The 17585-nt window shown below is 44.9% G+C and overlaps 1 protein-coding gene across 1 annotated transcript; it reads left to right on the plus strand.

Annotated features, from left to right (window-relative positions):
- Positions 1-11414: 11414 nt before the first annotated feature.
- On the plus strand, positions 11415-12359 carry LOC141134767 (olfactory receptor 5P81-like). The gene has a single exon (XM_073624205.1). The coding sequence runs from the start codon at positions 11415-11417 to the stop codon at positions 12357-12359; it is 945 nt and encodes a 314-aa protein (XP_073480306.1).
- The last annotated feature ends 5226 nt before the right edge of the window (positions 12360-17585 follow it).

The following is a 17585-nucleotide window of genomic DNA, read 5'->3' on the forward strand; positions in this document are numbered from 1 at the left end:
CAAGAAGAAGTCTGGCGGTTGTGTGCTGTTCGCGTCCATGTCATCTTTTTGCTTTGGTTGGGTGCTTTTTTCTGTTGAATTGATTCCTGAATCCTGTCGATTTTGTCAATGAAAAAATTAGCTAGCTTGTTGCAATATACTTGAGTATCGTTTGCTGGAGGCTCTAAGCAGGTTGGGTTCATCGATTTGGCGACTATTTTGAAAAGTTCCCGCGGCCGGTTTATGGCGGTTGAGATGGTGTTCGAGAAATGTTCTTTTTTGGCTGTGAAAATCGCTTTGTGGTATTTCACAGTGAGTATTTTGTAGTTTGTATGGTTTTCCATGGTGGGATTTCTTCTCCATGCTCTTTCCGCTCTTCTACGTTCTTGCTTGAGTAGAGTGAGGGTGCCGTTGAACCATTTCGAGTTTTTTTTGCGGATGAGTGTTCTGCGTTTTGGCACTACTGAGTCTGCTGTTTGTAGTAAAGCCTTGTTTAGGGAGTTGAGTGTTTGTTCCGTTGAGAGGTCTTTGTTTAACGATTGTATTTTGTTTGATAATGTGGTTTTGAAGAGTTCAGAATGCAGTTTCTTCTGGGATCTGTTCCGGTGTATTGTTGTTGAATGTTTCTGTTTTTGGAAGATGGAGTTGGTGGTGATATTGAATTTGATGGCGTAGTGGTCCGTCCATGGTAGTGGAGTGTTGTCGGATATGTTGATGTCCATGTTTTGTTGAAAGATGAGGTCTAGGCTATGTCCTGAACCATGCGTGGGCGTCTTTATCAACTGCTGAAGACCTAGCTCTTCCAGTTGGTTTAAGCAGGTGGTCGCAATAGGATCTTGGGTGGAGTTTGCCCAAAGGTTGAAGTCTCCAAGTACGAGAAGGTTTTTAGTTTTCAGGGTGTGCATTGAGATGAATTCCGTAAATGGTGTGAGGAGATTAGTCTTTGGTCCTGGTGGTCTGTAGCATAGTATTATGTGAATGGTGTTTTGGGGTGTAGTTTGAAGTTGCAGGGGGAGTATCTCCATGAAATACACTGAGTTCTGTGAGGTTGGTTTGGTGACGGCAAGGTGCGATTTGAAGATCACTGCTAGGCCTCATCCTTTTTTTCCTGTTCTGTGCTCGGTAAGGATGCTGTAGTTCTCTGGTACCAATTCAGTTAGAATGGTGTTGCAGTCTGATGTTAGCCAACTTTCTGTAATGAAGAGGCAGTCTATGTTGTTTTCGATGATGAAGTCGTGGATTTCTAGTCTATGCTTTACTGCAGATCTCATATTAATCAGGGCGCATGCTAGTTGTTGTAGTTGGATTGGTGTCTCTCTGTATTTGATGGTAGCTTGTAGGTTGGTCCTCAGTAATTTTTCTTTTTTTAGTCTTCTTTGAGTGGTGGTTGGTAGAGTTGAATCGATGTTTCTTAGCCTGTGGAGTGCGTCCGCGGTGTACTTGAGATTACACATGGTGATGTAAGCAGGTTTCTGAAGGAGGGTGATGGAGGTGATGGAGGCTGCTTACCACCCTCAGCGTTGTTAGGAGAGAGCAGAAGTTGAGTCAGCAAGCTCCAGCCATCCAGCAGCCCCAGCCTTCCAGCTGCAGCTATTCCCAGGATTATTCCCGGACTCCCCAGGGGAACCTGCGGGGCCCCCCACCTACACATCGGGTACCCATCGCCTTTCCATCTGGAACCCGAGTCCCAACCGGCAGCCGTACAGGCTCTTCCGACAGGACACTCGGCGGTCGGCCGAGCGCCGTAGGAAACTCCGCGGCTTCGGCCTAGTATCAGGGCCGTCCTGCCGCTTCTCTGCCCATAACCGGATCGGCGGGCTGGCCACCAGGCCCCAGGATTACCTCCTCTCAGAGCGATCCAACCCCCATCGCCATCCGGACGGGCCTGTAGTCGGGCCGGCATCAGTAAAAACCGGACAGCCGTGGCTCTTGGTCCTCCCTCCCGAGGCCACAGCACTCCGCCGGCCGCCCGGAGATCAGCCAGACACCCAGCAACTCCACTAGGACCTCGGCCTCAGCGGACCCCCAGCCCAGGTCACCAGCATCCCCACCACCACACTCCCCCAAGGCCACAGCACTCCCACCGCGGCCCGGGCCTTGGCCGTCAGCCATCTTGGTCCACCCACTCGGCTGTGATCACCACCTCCTGCTCCTATTAATACCACAGGCAGGCAGCTACAGTATTTACAGTTAGTGTACTGTCTCCTCTGCACAGTGTGCACCTAAAGCTACCTAAAGAAAATTGGTGGTGTTTTTCTGATCCTATTAGTACCGCAGGCAGCTGCAGTATTTACAGTTAGTGCAGTGCGTCCTCTGCACGGTGTGCACCTAAAGCTACCTGAAGACAATTGCTGTTGTTCTGCTCCTATTAATACCACAGACAGGCAGCTACAGTATTTGCAGTTGGTGTTCTGTGTCCTCTGCACAGTGTGCACCTAAAGCTACCTGAAGAAAATTGGTGGTGTTCTTCTGATCCTATTAGTGCCACAGGCAGGCAGTTGATTCTGCTAGCTGCAGTATCAGTATATATATACATCCCAGCTTTGCGCAGCTACATCTCACTGCAGGCCATTAGTATGTCTGGAAGACCAACAAGGAGAGGCAGACAGTCACAAGCCAATAAAAGAGGGCAAGCAGTCTCTGTGACTAGAGGCAACAGTACTGGTCATGGAGACGGTGCATCCTCATCAGCACGTGGCCGTGGGACACGCTTGTCCTTTTTTTCGGCAGATGCCCCAGCTGCTGCACCACCGAAAGAAGTTTGCTCCCAGCCATCCACATGCCCAGTGGTTGAATGCTAGCTTGGCTAAATTGCTAGCACTTCAACTGCTGCCTTTTCAGTTGGTAGACTCTGCCTCCCTCCGTGAGTTTGTGGAATGTGCGGTTCCTCAGTGGCAGGTTCCCAAAACGCCACTTTTTTCACGGAAGGCGATTCCGGCTCTCTACCAGCATGTGGAAGGCAATGTTTTGGCCTCACCGGACAGGGCGGTCAGCGGTAAGGTGCATATTACCGCTGACTCATGGTCCAGCAGGCATGGACAGGGACGTTACCTATCTTTCAACGCGCACTGGGTGACTCTTCTGGCAGCTGGGAAGGATGCAGGACAGCGTGCAGTAGTGTTGGAGGTTGTTCCGCCACCACGCCTCCAAAATTCTACTAGTGGTGATTCTGCCACACCTCTCCTCCACCCCCTCCTCTTCTTCTTCCTCCATGGCCTTTTCCTGTGCTGATTTGTCCTCGGAATCAGCGGTGCTCTGTAGGTGTTCAAGGGGCTACGCAAGCACGCAGGCAAAAAGATGCCATGCGGTGCTTGAGCTGGTGTGCTTGGGGGACAGGAGCCACACTGGGGCAGAGATTCTGTCAGCTCTGCAGGGGCAGGTTCAGAGGTGGTTGACGCCATGCCAGCTTAAGGAAGGTATGGTGGTTTGTGACAATGGCACCAACCTCCTCTCCGCCCTCCGACAGGGACAACTGACCCATGTGCCCTGTTTGGCTCACGTCCTTAACTTGGTGGTGCAGCGATTCTTGGGCAGGTACCCGGGCTTACAGGATATCCTGAGGCTGGCCAGAAAAGTCTGTGTGCATTTCCGCAGGTCATATAATGCCAATGCTTGGCTGCCTGACCTCCAAAAGGAATTTAACCTGCCCAAGAACCGCCTAATCTGTGACATGCCCACCAGGTGGAACTCAACGTTGGCCATGCTGCAGCGGCTGTACATGCAGCAGAGGGCCATCAATGAGTACCTATGCGACTATGGCACAAGGACAGGGTCAGGGGACCTTGTTTTTTTTTTCCCCATGCCAGTGGGCTATGATCAGGGATACACTGTCCTGTCACCACTTGAGGAGGCCACGAGGATGGTGAGCAGTGACAGTGCATGCATCAGTGACACTGTCCCTCTTGTCCACCTGTTGGAGCACACGCTGCATGGAATAATGGACAGGGCTCTTGAGGTAGAACAGAGGGAGGAAGAGGAGGACTTCCTTATCTCTCAAGGCCCCCTTTATCCAGACAGTGTTTCTGCGTGCCCGCCGATCACACAGGAAGAAGACAAGGAGGAGGAGGATTGTGTCAGCATGGAGGTCGAGCCTGGCACTCAGCATCAGCAGCAGTCTTCAAGGGATCATTTACAGTCCGAAGAAACCCATGGACTTGTACGTGGCTGGGAGGAGGTGGCTGCGGATCATGTCGTCCTTAGTCACCCAGAGGACTCTGGATCGAATGCCTCAGCAAACCTACGCTGCATGGCCTCCCTGATCCTGAAAGCCTGCAGAAAGATCCTCGTATTTGTGGTATAAAGGGGAGGGATGATTACTGGCTGGCAACCCTCCTTGATCCACGTTACAAGGGTAAGGTTGCGGACCTTATCTTGCCATTGCAGAGGGAGCACAGGATGAAACATCTTCGGGAGGCCTTGCAGAAAGGTTTGTGCAATGCGTTTCCAGAGCCTGGAAGGTTACAATTTCCTGGTCCTCCTGGACAATGTGTTGCTGAGGCTTCGGTCAGTCACAGAAGGAGCGGTGGAGAAGGTGGCCGTCTGACCGATGCGTTCAGACAATTTTTTAGTCCGCAGCCCCAAGGTCTGATCGGTTCCAGCAACCATCGCCAGCGTCTGATTCACACGGTGCAGGATTACCTAGGGGCAAGATCAGACTTGGCCACCTTTCTCACCGAAAATCCTCTGGGTTACTGGGTCTTGAGGATGGATCACTGGCCAGAGCTTGCACAGTATGCAATTGAGCTACTGGCCTGTCTTGCATCCAGCGTTCTTTCGGAACGCACATTCAGTGCTGCTGGAGGCTTTGTAACCTATCACAGGGTGCACCTGTCCACCGAATCAGTCGATCGGCTGACCTTCATAAAAATGATGCTGATGTAACCGATTGATTTTTTTTTTTAATGTGAGATCCCTTCAAGACTGCCTATGCTGATGCTGAGTGACTATCCTGTTATGCTGAGTCACAATCCTCTTCCTCCTCAATTTTCATGCTCTTAGCTTGTAAGAACATTTTTGGTTCTGGGCACCGCAACCAGTGGCCAAGGCCCAAATTTTCAGCCCCTGTTTAACAGGGGCGTATAATTACAATTTTTGATGCAGTACTTTGCAGCAGGGCTCATTCCTGCGCTCCAACTATAGCATCTTTGAGGGGTTGCAGTGTTGTGGCACCAGTGCCTAAGGCCCAATTTTTCTGCCCCTGTTCAACAGGGACATGTAAATACAATTCTTGATCTATTATTTCACAGCAGGGCCCATTCCTGTACCCACCAAGAGTAACTGTGAGGGCTTACAGTGTTGTGGCAACACCACCACCAAAGGCCCAACTTTTCTGCCCCTGTTCAACAGGCACATGTAATTACAATTCTTGATCTAATATTTCACAGCAGGGCCCGTTCCAGTGCCCACCAAGAGTAACTGTGAGGACTTACAGTGTTGTGGCATCAGCACCACCACCACCAAAGGCCCAATTTTTCTACCACTGTTCAACAATGAGATGTAATTACAATTCTTGATCTAATATTTCACAGAAGGGCCCGTTCCTGCGCCCACCAAGAGTAACTGTGAGGGCTTACAGTGTTGTGGCAACACCAACACCTAAGGCCCCAATTTCTGCAGAGTATATAGGGCAGGCCCCTACTTTCAAACATCCAACTTACAAACGACTCCTACTTGCAAATGGAAGGAGACAACAGGAAGTGAGATGAAATCTACCCCTAGGAAGGGAAATTCTCTCCTGTAAGAGTTAATATGGGAAAAACATGTCTCCTCTTCACTGATGCTTTATCACCATCCTTGTTTCACTAAAAACCCCAAATTTTCAAAAAACATTTGTCATTGGGACAGAAAGTGAGGTGAAATCTTCTGAAGAGGTGCACAGACAGCAAAACAGGGGTGATAACAGGGGTGATAACCTTTCCCTATGTTTTCCAAAAGCTTAAAAATAGATTTTTTGGCTGGAGCTACACTTTAAAAAAGTACCAGTTCAAAATTACAAAAAGATTCTACTTAATAACAAACCTACAGTCTTGTTTGTACCACCTGTATACTGCTGTTCAGAGTATATAGGGCCTGGGGGCCCCACGCCTTTCCTTTTTTTAATTTGGGTGCGGGGTTCCCCTTAATATCCATACAATACCCAAAGGGCCTGGTAATGGACTGGGGGGGTAACCATGCTGTTTGTCTCAATGATTTTCATCCATATTGCCGGGACCCGACATTACATTAAAGCCGCAAGCAGTTTTAAATGACTTTTATTCCTTTAAAAATGTCATTTTGTGCAGGGACTGTTCTAAGCACGGGAAACACGTGCCTCTTTACAGGCATACTATAGACACCCCCCAGGTATGATATTTAAAGGAATATTTCACTTTTTTTTCACTTTAAGCATCATTAAAATCACTGCTCCCGAAAAAACGTCCGTTTTTAAAACTTTTTTTTGCATTGATACATGTCCCCTGGGGCAGGACCCCGGGTCCCCAAACCCTTTTTAGGACAATAACTTGCTTAGCCTTTAAAATTTGCAATTTTTTTCGAACGTTCGAGTCCCATAGACTTTAATGGGGTTCTAAAGTGCGCACGAACATTCGGTCCGTTCGCAGGTACTTGTATAAACCGAACCGGGGGGTGTTCGGCTCATCCCTAATTATGATTGGATAACTGCTCTGGCGGCAAAATACCACATTAGTTAGCCATGGAAGGGTTGGGTTCACCTCAAACCTATTTTAGATCCGAAACTAAATCTCAACTTGAATCATTATATACTATAGAAATGAGTAATGAGCCACCCAGTGCTTACACAGTTCCATGATATTAATTAGCCACTTTATAGAACTCAGGTGCAAAGTTGGTGTGCTCAGGGGGTTTACATACAATAAATGTATTCCCCAGGTATTCTCCCATCCACCATGAACATTATAAAGTCTCCTCAAAAGCTGCCAATTATCAGAACTTGCATAGAAAAACAGAAAAAGCTGCTAATGCTGAGAAAAACACACCTGTACACCTGTAAGAGTACTACTGACATCAAATGATACTGTTGTCAAACACAGGTATTTATTGGTGATACTAAATCCAGATATATCCATCATTTCCTCATTGAATTCAAGAAAAAAACTGCTATAGCGAAGGTCATGCTACACAGATATTTTTTTTCACACAATTTTACATTTCCGGTTATTTGTTATTTTAAGAAATGTACTGTTTAATAATGACTTGCACTTATAAAATTGTTACTGCTTTTTAAAATGTTAATTGTACGTCTAAGGGAACTTTATGTATGACCTAAAAAATTACTAGAAGGTAAGAAATAACTACACCCAAGAATTCAATGTAGCAGCCCTTAGATGTGGTGGCTGCTTTAGTTAGCTTTTTCTTAGACTAAGAACATTTTCTGAAAGTACAGATGCTTGCTAAAAACTAAAGCTGGCAACAGATTTTACAATTTTCTTGTTCAATTTAATTAAAATTTACCTTCAACTATGTAGTGCAAGGGCCTGCCTGATAGCATCCAACTTGAAAGTGTTTAGGTTTGACCTCATATTTTATCTTGAAAGAGTTTTATGGTTTTGGTAAATGTAAAGGAAACGTGTACAAGAAAATTGTATAATGTGGAAGATTGGCCTTAACACTGATCGAAATTTGTCTGGTACATCAGAGACCATCCAAATTTCTATCAGTGTGTTGGCTTCCCTGCTCAACAGAAGTTGATTATTTTATGTTTATAATATTTTTCGATCACCATCAACCTCAGCCACTGATCGGGATATTTTGACAATGGCGGTTGCCTTGTTTGTGTGGATGAAGATCTGTTATTGGCCAACCTTGTATGGCTAGCCTTTTTTTTAAATTTGACTTTATTTACATTTTTCCTAAATACATAGAATTTTTCGTACAAAAAAGGTCAAATACATTTCAAAAAATACATACTTTGTATGGCTAACCTTAGTGTCTTTGTAACTTTCTTTGTATTGAATTGAAATCTCAAAATAATGATATTGGCCTTTACTGTTATTTTCTGTAATCTATGGATCACCTTCTCCCTGTATAAAGTAGATAAGGAGAAGAAGAGACACTCTGTAGAATTCAAACCAAGCGGCAGCAACTATAAGTGACAACATTGTTCTTCCATGGATACAGCCCACTGAGTGAACATTGCTGCCCTAGACCAGAAAATGTATTATTGGCATGATAACCGTGTACAATTAAAGGAACCATTATTAATAAGTATGCAAGTCAAAACTGATTTGTATACTGTATGTTGTATATGCTCCTGGTCAGTGACTTAGAAAGTATTAAATTGAAGATTTTTTTAACATTTTTATTACAATGATGTTTAATTGTTTATTTTACTTTAAGCAATATAATTTTGTTTTAACCTTTGGATTTATTAATTTTAAAGTGTTTATTTTCCTCCTCTGTGGTCTTTTTCTTGGACCAAGTTACCTGGTAAACATACTTTTATGTTCATTGACAGATAAGTAATTATTACTATTATTATTATTATTATTGTTATATAGCGCCAACAGGTTACGCAGCGCTTTACAATATAAAAGGGAGACAGTACAGTTACAATACAATAAAATAGAGAGTTAAGAGGCCTTACAATCGAATAGGGTGGGGCAAGTGGTACAGAAGGTTGTAACTGTGGGGATGAGCTGATGGAAGTTATAAAAGATTAGTTGGAGGCGGGATAGGCTTCCCTGAAGAGATGAGTTGTCAGGGATCGCCTAGAGGCAGCTAGAGTAGGATATAGCCGGACAGATTGAGGTAGAGAGTTCCAGAGGATGGGAGAGTCTCTGGAGAAGTCCTGGAGATGAGCATGGGAGGGGGAGACAACGGAGCTTGAGAGAAGGAGGTCCTGGGAGGAGCGGAGAGGATGGTTTTGGCGATATTTGGAGACAACATTGGTGATGTAGCTCAGGGCAGCGTAGTGAATGGCTTTGTATGTTGTTGTTAGTATTTTGAATTTAATTTGCTGGGCGATCGAAAGCCAGTGTATGGATTGGCGGAGAGCAGTGGCAGTTGGTAAGGTAGATGAGGCTGGCAGCAGCATTCATGATAGACTGAAGAGGGGAGGAGCCTATGAAGCGGTAGGCCAATGAGAAGGGAGTTGCAATAGTCGAGGCTAGAGATAACAAGGGGAGTTAATGAGTAGCTTGGTGGTTTCATTTGTTAAAAAGGGGGGAATTTTAGAGATGTTATGGAGGTAAAGACTACAAGCTTTTGACAACGATAGGATTTGGGGCTGAAAGGACAGGTCAGAGTCTAGGATTACACCTAGTACCCTGGAGGGAGGGGAGGGATTGATGATTGCATTATTGACCTTGATAGAAAAGTCATGGAGGGGGGCACGGGCAGGGGGGAATATTATCAGCTCGGTAATAAGCACTTTTGCTTAGCAGTGCTGGAATTTTATCTCCCAGTTGCTTAAAGTCAGTGATTTCTTTATATGTGCCTGAGTTTGAGCTGGTAATCCAGTTTACTTCCACAAAAACAGCCATACTCTGATTTTTCTACTCTGCCATAGCTAGTCTCACATTTGTTACTGTTCAGTTATAGTACTTCTCAACTATGTTTTACAATCTACTATCCAAACTGAAATTGTTATCATCTAAAATGTATTCATAGGCTTCTGTTTGTGATGTATTTTTTTCACCAGACATCATTTTCACAATTCCAAAGAAAGTGAGGAACTTAAAACCACAAAATATTTGTTACAAACAGTAAACTTTACACACAATCGTTTTGAAATTGTCAGTTAATAAACTAAGTTTTCATTGCAACTTACTCTGCAATTTTCATATTTAAATCTCCCTTGTTGGGATGGAATATTTGCTGTGCACATCTGCTGTACCACATGCTCCTGGAGAGACTTTTTTCCTCATTTTCCTAATTTGCACAAGTGCCAAGTCGCTGTGAATGAAAGGGTCCCTGGAATAGCCACACCAGCATCGAACATGACCAACATGGAGACAGTAATATCCTCCACAATTATTCCATCTGATTGCAGATTCCAATTTAGGTTCTAGCAGTTCTTTAAAGTGGTTGTAAACCTCAGACATAAAATATGAACAAAGCATATCCCTCTATAATGTGTACTTGTCTCAATTAAGAGCACTAAGAGTAATTTCTATCTGTTGTTTTATTCCTCTGCTATCAGCATGAATCACTTCTGACAAGTTTTCCTGACACCAAGAGAAAAATGGTGACAGGAGAGGGATCTCTAACTGACTGACAGCCTCAGCTCTATTCCTGTGTGCTGTGTGGAGGGAGGTGTGTCCCTTCCCTCCAATCAGCTCTCAGAGCTCTCCTCACTGAGCTCTACAATGTGTAATTCCTGCTCTCCTCCCCCTGCTTTCTGTTGGCTCAGACAAGCTTTATAAATTCTGGACCTTGAATGGATGTAGAGAAGACAATCCTGCAGATAAATAGGTATTTTCTATCTGCTGCTTCATTCCTCTGCTATCAGCACAAAGTGATTCATGCTGATAGCAGAGGAATGAAGCAGCAGATAGAAATGACTCTTAGTGCTCTTAATTGAGACAAGACAACACAATAGAGGGATATGTTTTGTTCATATTTTATGTCTGAGGTTTACAACCACTTTAAAGAACTGCTAGAACCTAAATCACTGGATATTTGCATTACTCATCTCTGTGCATCACCTGAGGCCAGTCACTTTACTGGGTATATGTAAGGGTTTACAACCACTTTAAGTAATTAAGCACAAGTCTTTTTTATCACTCCATATCAATATCCATATTTTGCTGGCATCAAGAGACATTAGTGTTTATCAGACTTTAACAAAGGCCACTTAGTGCATTCTTTTGGGATTTTATTATATTTGACTGCTCAAGCCCTGAAGAAAGGGGGAGACTTTTTTTCCCCTGAAAGGTCTCTTGCCCTTTAAATCTTTCAAAAAGTCCTTCAAGTGAAATTAACTTTTGTACGCTTCTCCATATACACATCCAAGAATATCAATATTTTGGAACCAATCATTACATTAAGGGGTTGGTTTAGCTGGAGCGTGCAAAATCTGCATAGAAACCAATCAGCTTCCAGTTTTTTTTTTTTGTCAAAGCTTAACTGAACAAGCTGAAGTTAGAAGCTGATTGGCTACCATGCACAGCTGCACCAGATTTAGCACCCTCCGGTTTTACTAACTAAATCAACCCCTATGAGTCTTTCCTACTTTCCTTCTCCTTTTTTACATGTTTGTCTAGTACTTGACTAGCAACCAAGACCTTCAAAACACAGAAAGAACAACGCTTCTGGTTAGTGTAGGCACAGAAATTGATTAGTGCATTTGTGAAAAAAAAAACTTGTTTTCATTTTAATTTTGGTTAAAACTGTATGTTCTGTCATCATGCGTGATCATATTTTATTTTTTAGGAAAAAAGATCATTGGTGTCTTCCAATATTTTTCCAACTAAAGAATGTGTGACCCCAACCAGACCCAGGTCACACAAATAAAACTACTTGGATTTCAGGGTCTTTATAAATTCAGGATTCTGCTGTTTATTGTGTTCCTTCTAACATACATGATGATCCTAAGTGGAAATATTTTAATAATCTTTTTAGTGACAACTGTTGATCAGCTTAAATTTCCAATGTACTTCTTTCTCAAGTACTTGGCTACATCTGATGTCCTACTGACCACCAGTGTGGTGCCCATGGCACTTGATATCATCCTCAAAGATGAAGGAAGATTATCACTGGATATTTGCATTACTCAGCTTTATTTTATTGGTATATGTAACTACTTGCAATGTTTTCTGATCGCCATCATGTCCTACGATCGGTATTTGGCTATCTGCAATCCATTACGATATCCCTCACTTATCAATTCTCATGTTTGCCTCCAGGTGATCATTGGGTTATGTTTCTGTGTTATCATTTTAGTATCAAGTGAATTAATTATGATATACAGGTTTGATTACTGTGGACTGAATTATATAGACCACTTTTTCTGTGATTTTTTCCCAGTGGTTGAATTGTCCACCTCGGATACTTCTGCTTTGAAGCTACAAGATTTCATTAGTTCAATTATCAGCATATGTTTACCATTTGCTTTTATTATAATTACATACATCTGCATCATTGTCACTATTTTAAAGATATCATCTGTACATGGGCGTAGAAAAGCCTTTTCCACTTGTAGTTCCCATGTAACCTTGGTTGGGGCTTTCTATGGGGCATTGATCATAGTTTACATGACACCATCAGATGAAAGCTCAAGCTACATGAATAAGTATAGATCTTTGTTGTATGTCATGGTGTCTCCACTGATAAATCCAATCATTTACAGCTTAAGAAACCGTGACATCAAGGCAGCTCTGCAAAAAACCTTAGCTGACTTTAGGAATTTTGTTAGGAAATAAAGATTTTTAAACAAAGGTGTGTTTCTCTGATGAATTGTAATGAGTTTTCAAAGAGCTGCACCTATATACAGGTCCAGATTGACATAGGGGCTTTTGGAGCTGCAGCACCAGGCCCCTTCCTTAAAATAGGCCCTGGCTGGCCAAACTCACTGTCACTGTTATTTTCTGTCACTTGTAAACACAGAAGCCTGGCTTCTGTGCTACAAGTGACAGCGCGCTGCTCAGTAGCATCAGGAGGGGGGTAAGCATTGCCGTTTTACAGAGCGGGATTTCCATCTTCCACTTACCCAGCATGGCCGAGTGACACACGATGTCCCGCCTCCCAGACCGGCTGAGCCATCCATCATAGGAGCCTACCTGGTCCAGGAAGCGGGACCTCATGTGGCATTCGGCCACACCGCGGCCTGCTCTGTGTAAACCGGCTGCAGTGGCTCTCCTCTTCAGATGTCTGGGCACACCACAGCCAGCCAAGCCAGGTAAGGCTGATGGGATGGGGCCAGGCACTGATGATGAGACTGTATTGATGAGCACTGATGGCTGGGCACTAATGAGGCTGTATTAATGGGCACTGATGGCTGGGTACTGATGAGGCTGCATTGATGGGCACTGGTGAGGTTGCATTGATGGGCAATGCAGTGCCCATCAATTCAGCCTAACCAGTGCCCATCAATACAGCCTCACCAGTGCTCATCAATGCAGCCTCACCAATGCCACATTGGTGAGGCTGCATTGATGGGCACTGGTGAGGCTGCACTGATGATGAGGCTGTATTGATAGGCACTGATGATGAGGCTGCATTGATGGACATTGGTGACTTGAGGCTGCATTGATGGGCACTGGTGGCTTGAGGCTGCATTGATGGGCACTGGAGAGGCTGAGCTGATCAGGCTGCATTTATGGGCACAGGTAAGGCTGCGCTAATGGCTGGGCACTGATGAGCTGTGTATTATGCTGTTCTGAACCCAGCGCTCTGTATTACGCTCTCCTGAACTCATTGCTCTGTGTATTACGCTCTCCTGAACCCGGCACTCTGTGTATTAAGCTCTCCTGAACCCAGTGCTTTGTTTATTACGTTCTTCTGAACCAAGCGATTTGTGTATTACGCTCTCCTGAACCCAGTGGTCGTTGTATTGCTCTTTCCTGAACTCATCGCTATGTGTTTACGCTCTCCTGAACCCAGTGCTCTGTGTTTTATGCTCTCCTGAACCCAGCGTTCTGTGTATTGCGCTCTCCTGAACCCAGCGCTCTGTGTATTATGCTCTCCTGAACCCGAAAGTGCCACCACGGTGTGAGCTCAGAATGTGACATAACTGATAACCCCACCCAATGCGTTTTGCCCCTCCCATGGAGCATCTTTAGGTGTTCAGGTGTTACTCTTGAGTCTTAGTGAGGTCTAGTCTGTTTCCCCATAACAGTTGAAAGAAACAACTGATCCATGCATAGAGTGATACTGGCAAAACACAGACAAAGCTGACATACAGAATTAGGTAAGTTTTAATCAGATTACTCTCTCTGTTATCCTGATTGATTTTTGAGCCAGATGCCCAGGCCCGGATTTACTCCCTTTGCCGCCCCAAGGCCGGGTCCTTCAATGCCGCCCCCCCCCCACACACACACACACACACACAACCATTTTCGTCCTTTATCGATGACTGCTATAATAGATCAATTAAAAACATATCTCCACAAACGAGAACACTGAAAATAACTGGCTTTAATTGTACAGACTGAAAATACTCTGTAATGCAGAAAATGTCTATAATAATAATAATACAGTGCACAGTGCAAATCCTAACCAGTACTGCATTTTTTATGATAAATAATAATGATAATAATAGAGATCAGATCCCAGGCAGCATTGCAGGACAGTCCAGCTGTTTTGCACTAAGCCACAAACACACTGACAGCCCTGATCTGTGCCCCTATTGTCACACTCCACAAAACAGCTGGGCTGACAGTCTACAGCACTATGACATCACAATGCCTAATAACAAAAAGTAAAAAAATAAAATCTCCAACACAATGCACCTACAAACTACACTGCACAACGTTGCATAGAACGCAACACAAAACCCAAAAGCAACACATGAAGGAATTTCAAAGGGTGCAAAGCAACACATAAATTGCAACACACACACACACACATAAAAAACTCCTGCACCCCCCAGCTCCCCCCTCTCCCTTCTCCTGCCCAAATTCTGCAGCCTAGATCTGGCGATTAGCAGCAAATGATGGCAGAAAAATGCATGAAAATGGAGGCAGCAGTGAGCTCTGGACTTGTGTCACACAGCTCAGTCAGTTTTGATGAAGTTAGAAACACCTTCCTATGGAACATTTAACCCCTTGATCGCCCCCTAGTGTTAACCCGTTTCCTGCCAGTGACATTTATACAGTAATCAGTGGCTATTTTTAGCTCTGATCGCTGTATAAATGTCAGTGGTCCCAAAAAAAGTGTCAAGTGTCCGATCTGTCTGCCGCAATGTCGCAGTCCCGCTAAAAATCGCTGATCACTGCCATTACTAGAAAAAAATTAAAATAATACAAATGTCTAATCTATTCCCTATTTTGTAGACGCAGACGCTATAACTTTTTTTTTTTTTTTTTACCAAAAATATGTAAAAAAAAATACATATTGGCCTAGACTGATGAAGAAATATATATATATATTTTTTGGGATATTTATTATAGCAAAAAGTTAAAAGAATTGGTTGTTTTTTTTCAAAATTTCGCTTTTTTTTGTTTGTAGCGCAAAAAACAAAAACCGTGACCAAATACCACCAAAAGAGAGCTCCATTTGTGGGGAAAAAAAACGTCAATTTTGTTTGGGTACAAAATCACACGACCGCGCAATTGTCAGTTAAAGCGACGCAGTGCCGTATCGCAAAAAATGGCCTGGTCAGGAAGGGGGTAAATCCTTCCGGGACTGAAGTGGTTAAACCACCGAATCGGCTCACCATCATCAGTGCCCATCAATGCAGCATCACTAGTGCAGACAGTGCTCATAAGTGCAGCCTGATCAGTGCCCATCCATGCCGCCTCCCCAGTGCAGACAATACCCATCAGTGCCTTCTGATCAGTTCCGCCTCACCCATGCAGACAGTGCCCATAATTGCAGCCTAATCAGTGCCACCTGCCTCACCAGTGCCCATCATCAGTGCAGCCTGATCAGTGCCCATGGAATGTGGGGGGTCAGCTGGGGGTGTGTCAGGGTCTGTGTTACAGCTAGGTACTTACTCTCCTTGCAGGGCCTCTTCAGAGGGAGTGAAAAATCTCAGTCACTTCTTGTCTCTGCCTCTCCTCAAGCCAGCGCCCGGTCCCAGCTCACAACATCTCAGGTCACGTGTGACGTGCCGGTTGCCTCTGAGGCTCCTGGGAGGTGGGAGTTGTAGTCTGTTGCGCTGCTGAATTCCTCCCACCGCCAGGAAATTCAGTGAGGCCAGACTACAACTCCCAGAGTGCAACGCAGTATGACACAGTCACACGCCCCCAGCCCAGCCCGGCCCAGCCCGCCCCTGCTCGCCCCTGCTTGCCAGGACTAAGAAACTTTGCAGGGGCTATGTTAGTGTGGGGGGGGGGGAGAGGCGGCCGAGAAGTCACCGCAGGAGCGGCGCCGCCCCCGCACTACTGCCGCCCCGAGGCCTGGCCTTGCAGATACCTCAGCATACTGTTTCATCACCAAGACCACCTCCTCAGCCTCCCCCATCCCAGAGATGAAAACAGACACATCGTCAGCATAGGCCACTACCCTAGGCTCATCGACAATGCCCAAAGGCACTCCACGAAACATCCAGCTCTCTAACCTTCTGATGAAGGGATCAGCTGTGAACATATGTGTAGGCAGATGCCTACAAGGGGTCAACTTGTTTTCTGTGTTATGCCCTGGTTTCCTCTGGCTGAGCTAATTTCCTTCTATCAGCTGTGCCAGCCAGGTGCCAAATGTTACAATGTTTTGCTGATTCCTGTGTCCTTAGGTTGGCCTGAGAGCTAGGGGTAACCAGGCTTTAAGGATTAACATTTTCTCCACCAATATCAGCCAGGTTACTGTCCCTTACAGGTCAACCAACATAAAAGGGGCTGCCTCCAAGCCCCTGGCACTGTTCCTGGGATATTTCTGCCAAAATGTAGCATGTTACTCTTTTGGAGAGATCACCCCCTTTGGAGGGGGTGTCATGGAAATTTCCTTGTGCATTGTACGCAAATCCACACCGTGCCAAAATGCGCACTTCCAGCGTCAAAATGCACACAAAGCACAAAACAATTCCTTCGTGCTTAAAAGTACGTTTGTATCAAGCTCTTTAGTGCAAGGAAATTGAAGCACCATATAGAATCAGAAAAGATGCTGCTTCAACCTGAAGTCTTGACGTGTCTGTTCTCACGAGCACAGGCACTTTGTTTTTATTTATCGGCAACAAAAGGACTGACAAACAGGAAGTCATTGCTCCAACAGCCAATCGCTTCCTCCATGTAAAATGACATCACAGGAAATGACAACATAGGAAATGACAACAGTAAAGGGGAGATGCACGTGTCTAACCCACTTGATGCATGTACACTGCCCCCCGCCTGTTGACTTCCAAACAAAATCCTATATGGAAATAACCTGTGAGGTCGTCTAGGCGCATTTCTGATGGGGTGTAGAGCTATGGGGAGACATTCGGGCCAAGGTTTCCCGGTATCGGCTATTATTTTTGAGATTTTGTTTTTAAGGATTCCATTTAACCTTTCAACCTTACCACTACTTTTGGGATAAGGGGTGTGTAATCCCTGATTGATATGGAAGGCTTTACACACTTCTGCAAATATATTACCAGTGAAGTGGGAGCCTCGATCCAACTTGATAGTTTCAGGTAGGACCCAGTGACACACCATTTCGGACAGGATCTTCTTAACTGTGGTGGTGGCTTTGGCTTTCTGAACCGGCCATGCCTCCGGCCAACCTGAAAACATTTCTACACAGACCAAGATGTGTTTGTACAGCCCACTTTTAGGCAAAGTAATGTAGTCTATCTGGATGCTCTTAAATGGATATTCTGGTCGGGGGGAATGTCATTTGGGTACTGGTACCATCTCCAACCTGGGTTATGCAATGTTCAAACTAGGCAGGCTGCTGCAAAATTAGCAGCTGCGGTAGTAAATCCAGGGGCGATCCAATGCTCATCCACCTGCGCACACATAACCATCTTTGACTGATGCCCTGGATAATGAGCCGAATGGACCATCATTGGA

Source organism: Aquarana catesbeiana, linkage group LG03, assembly GCF_042186555.1.
Source record: "Aquarana catesbeiana isolate 2022-GZ linkage group LG03, ASM4218655v1, whole genome shotgun sequence".
Taxonomy (NCBI): domain Eukaryota; kingdom Metazoa; phylum Chordata; class Amphibia; order Anura; family Ranidae; genus Aquarana; species Aquarana catesbeiana.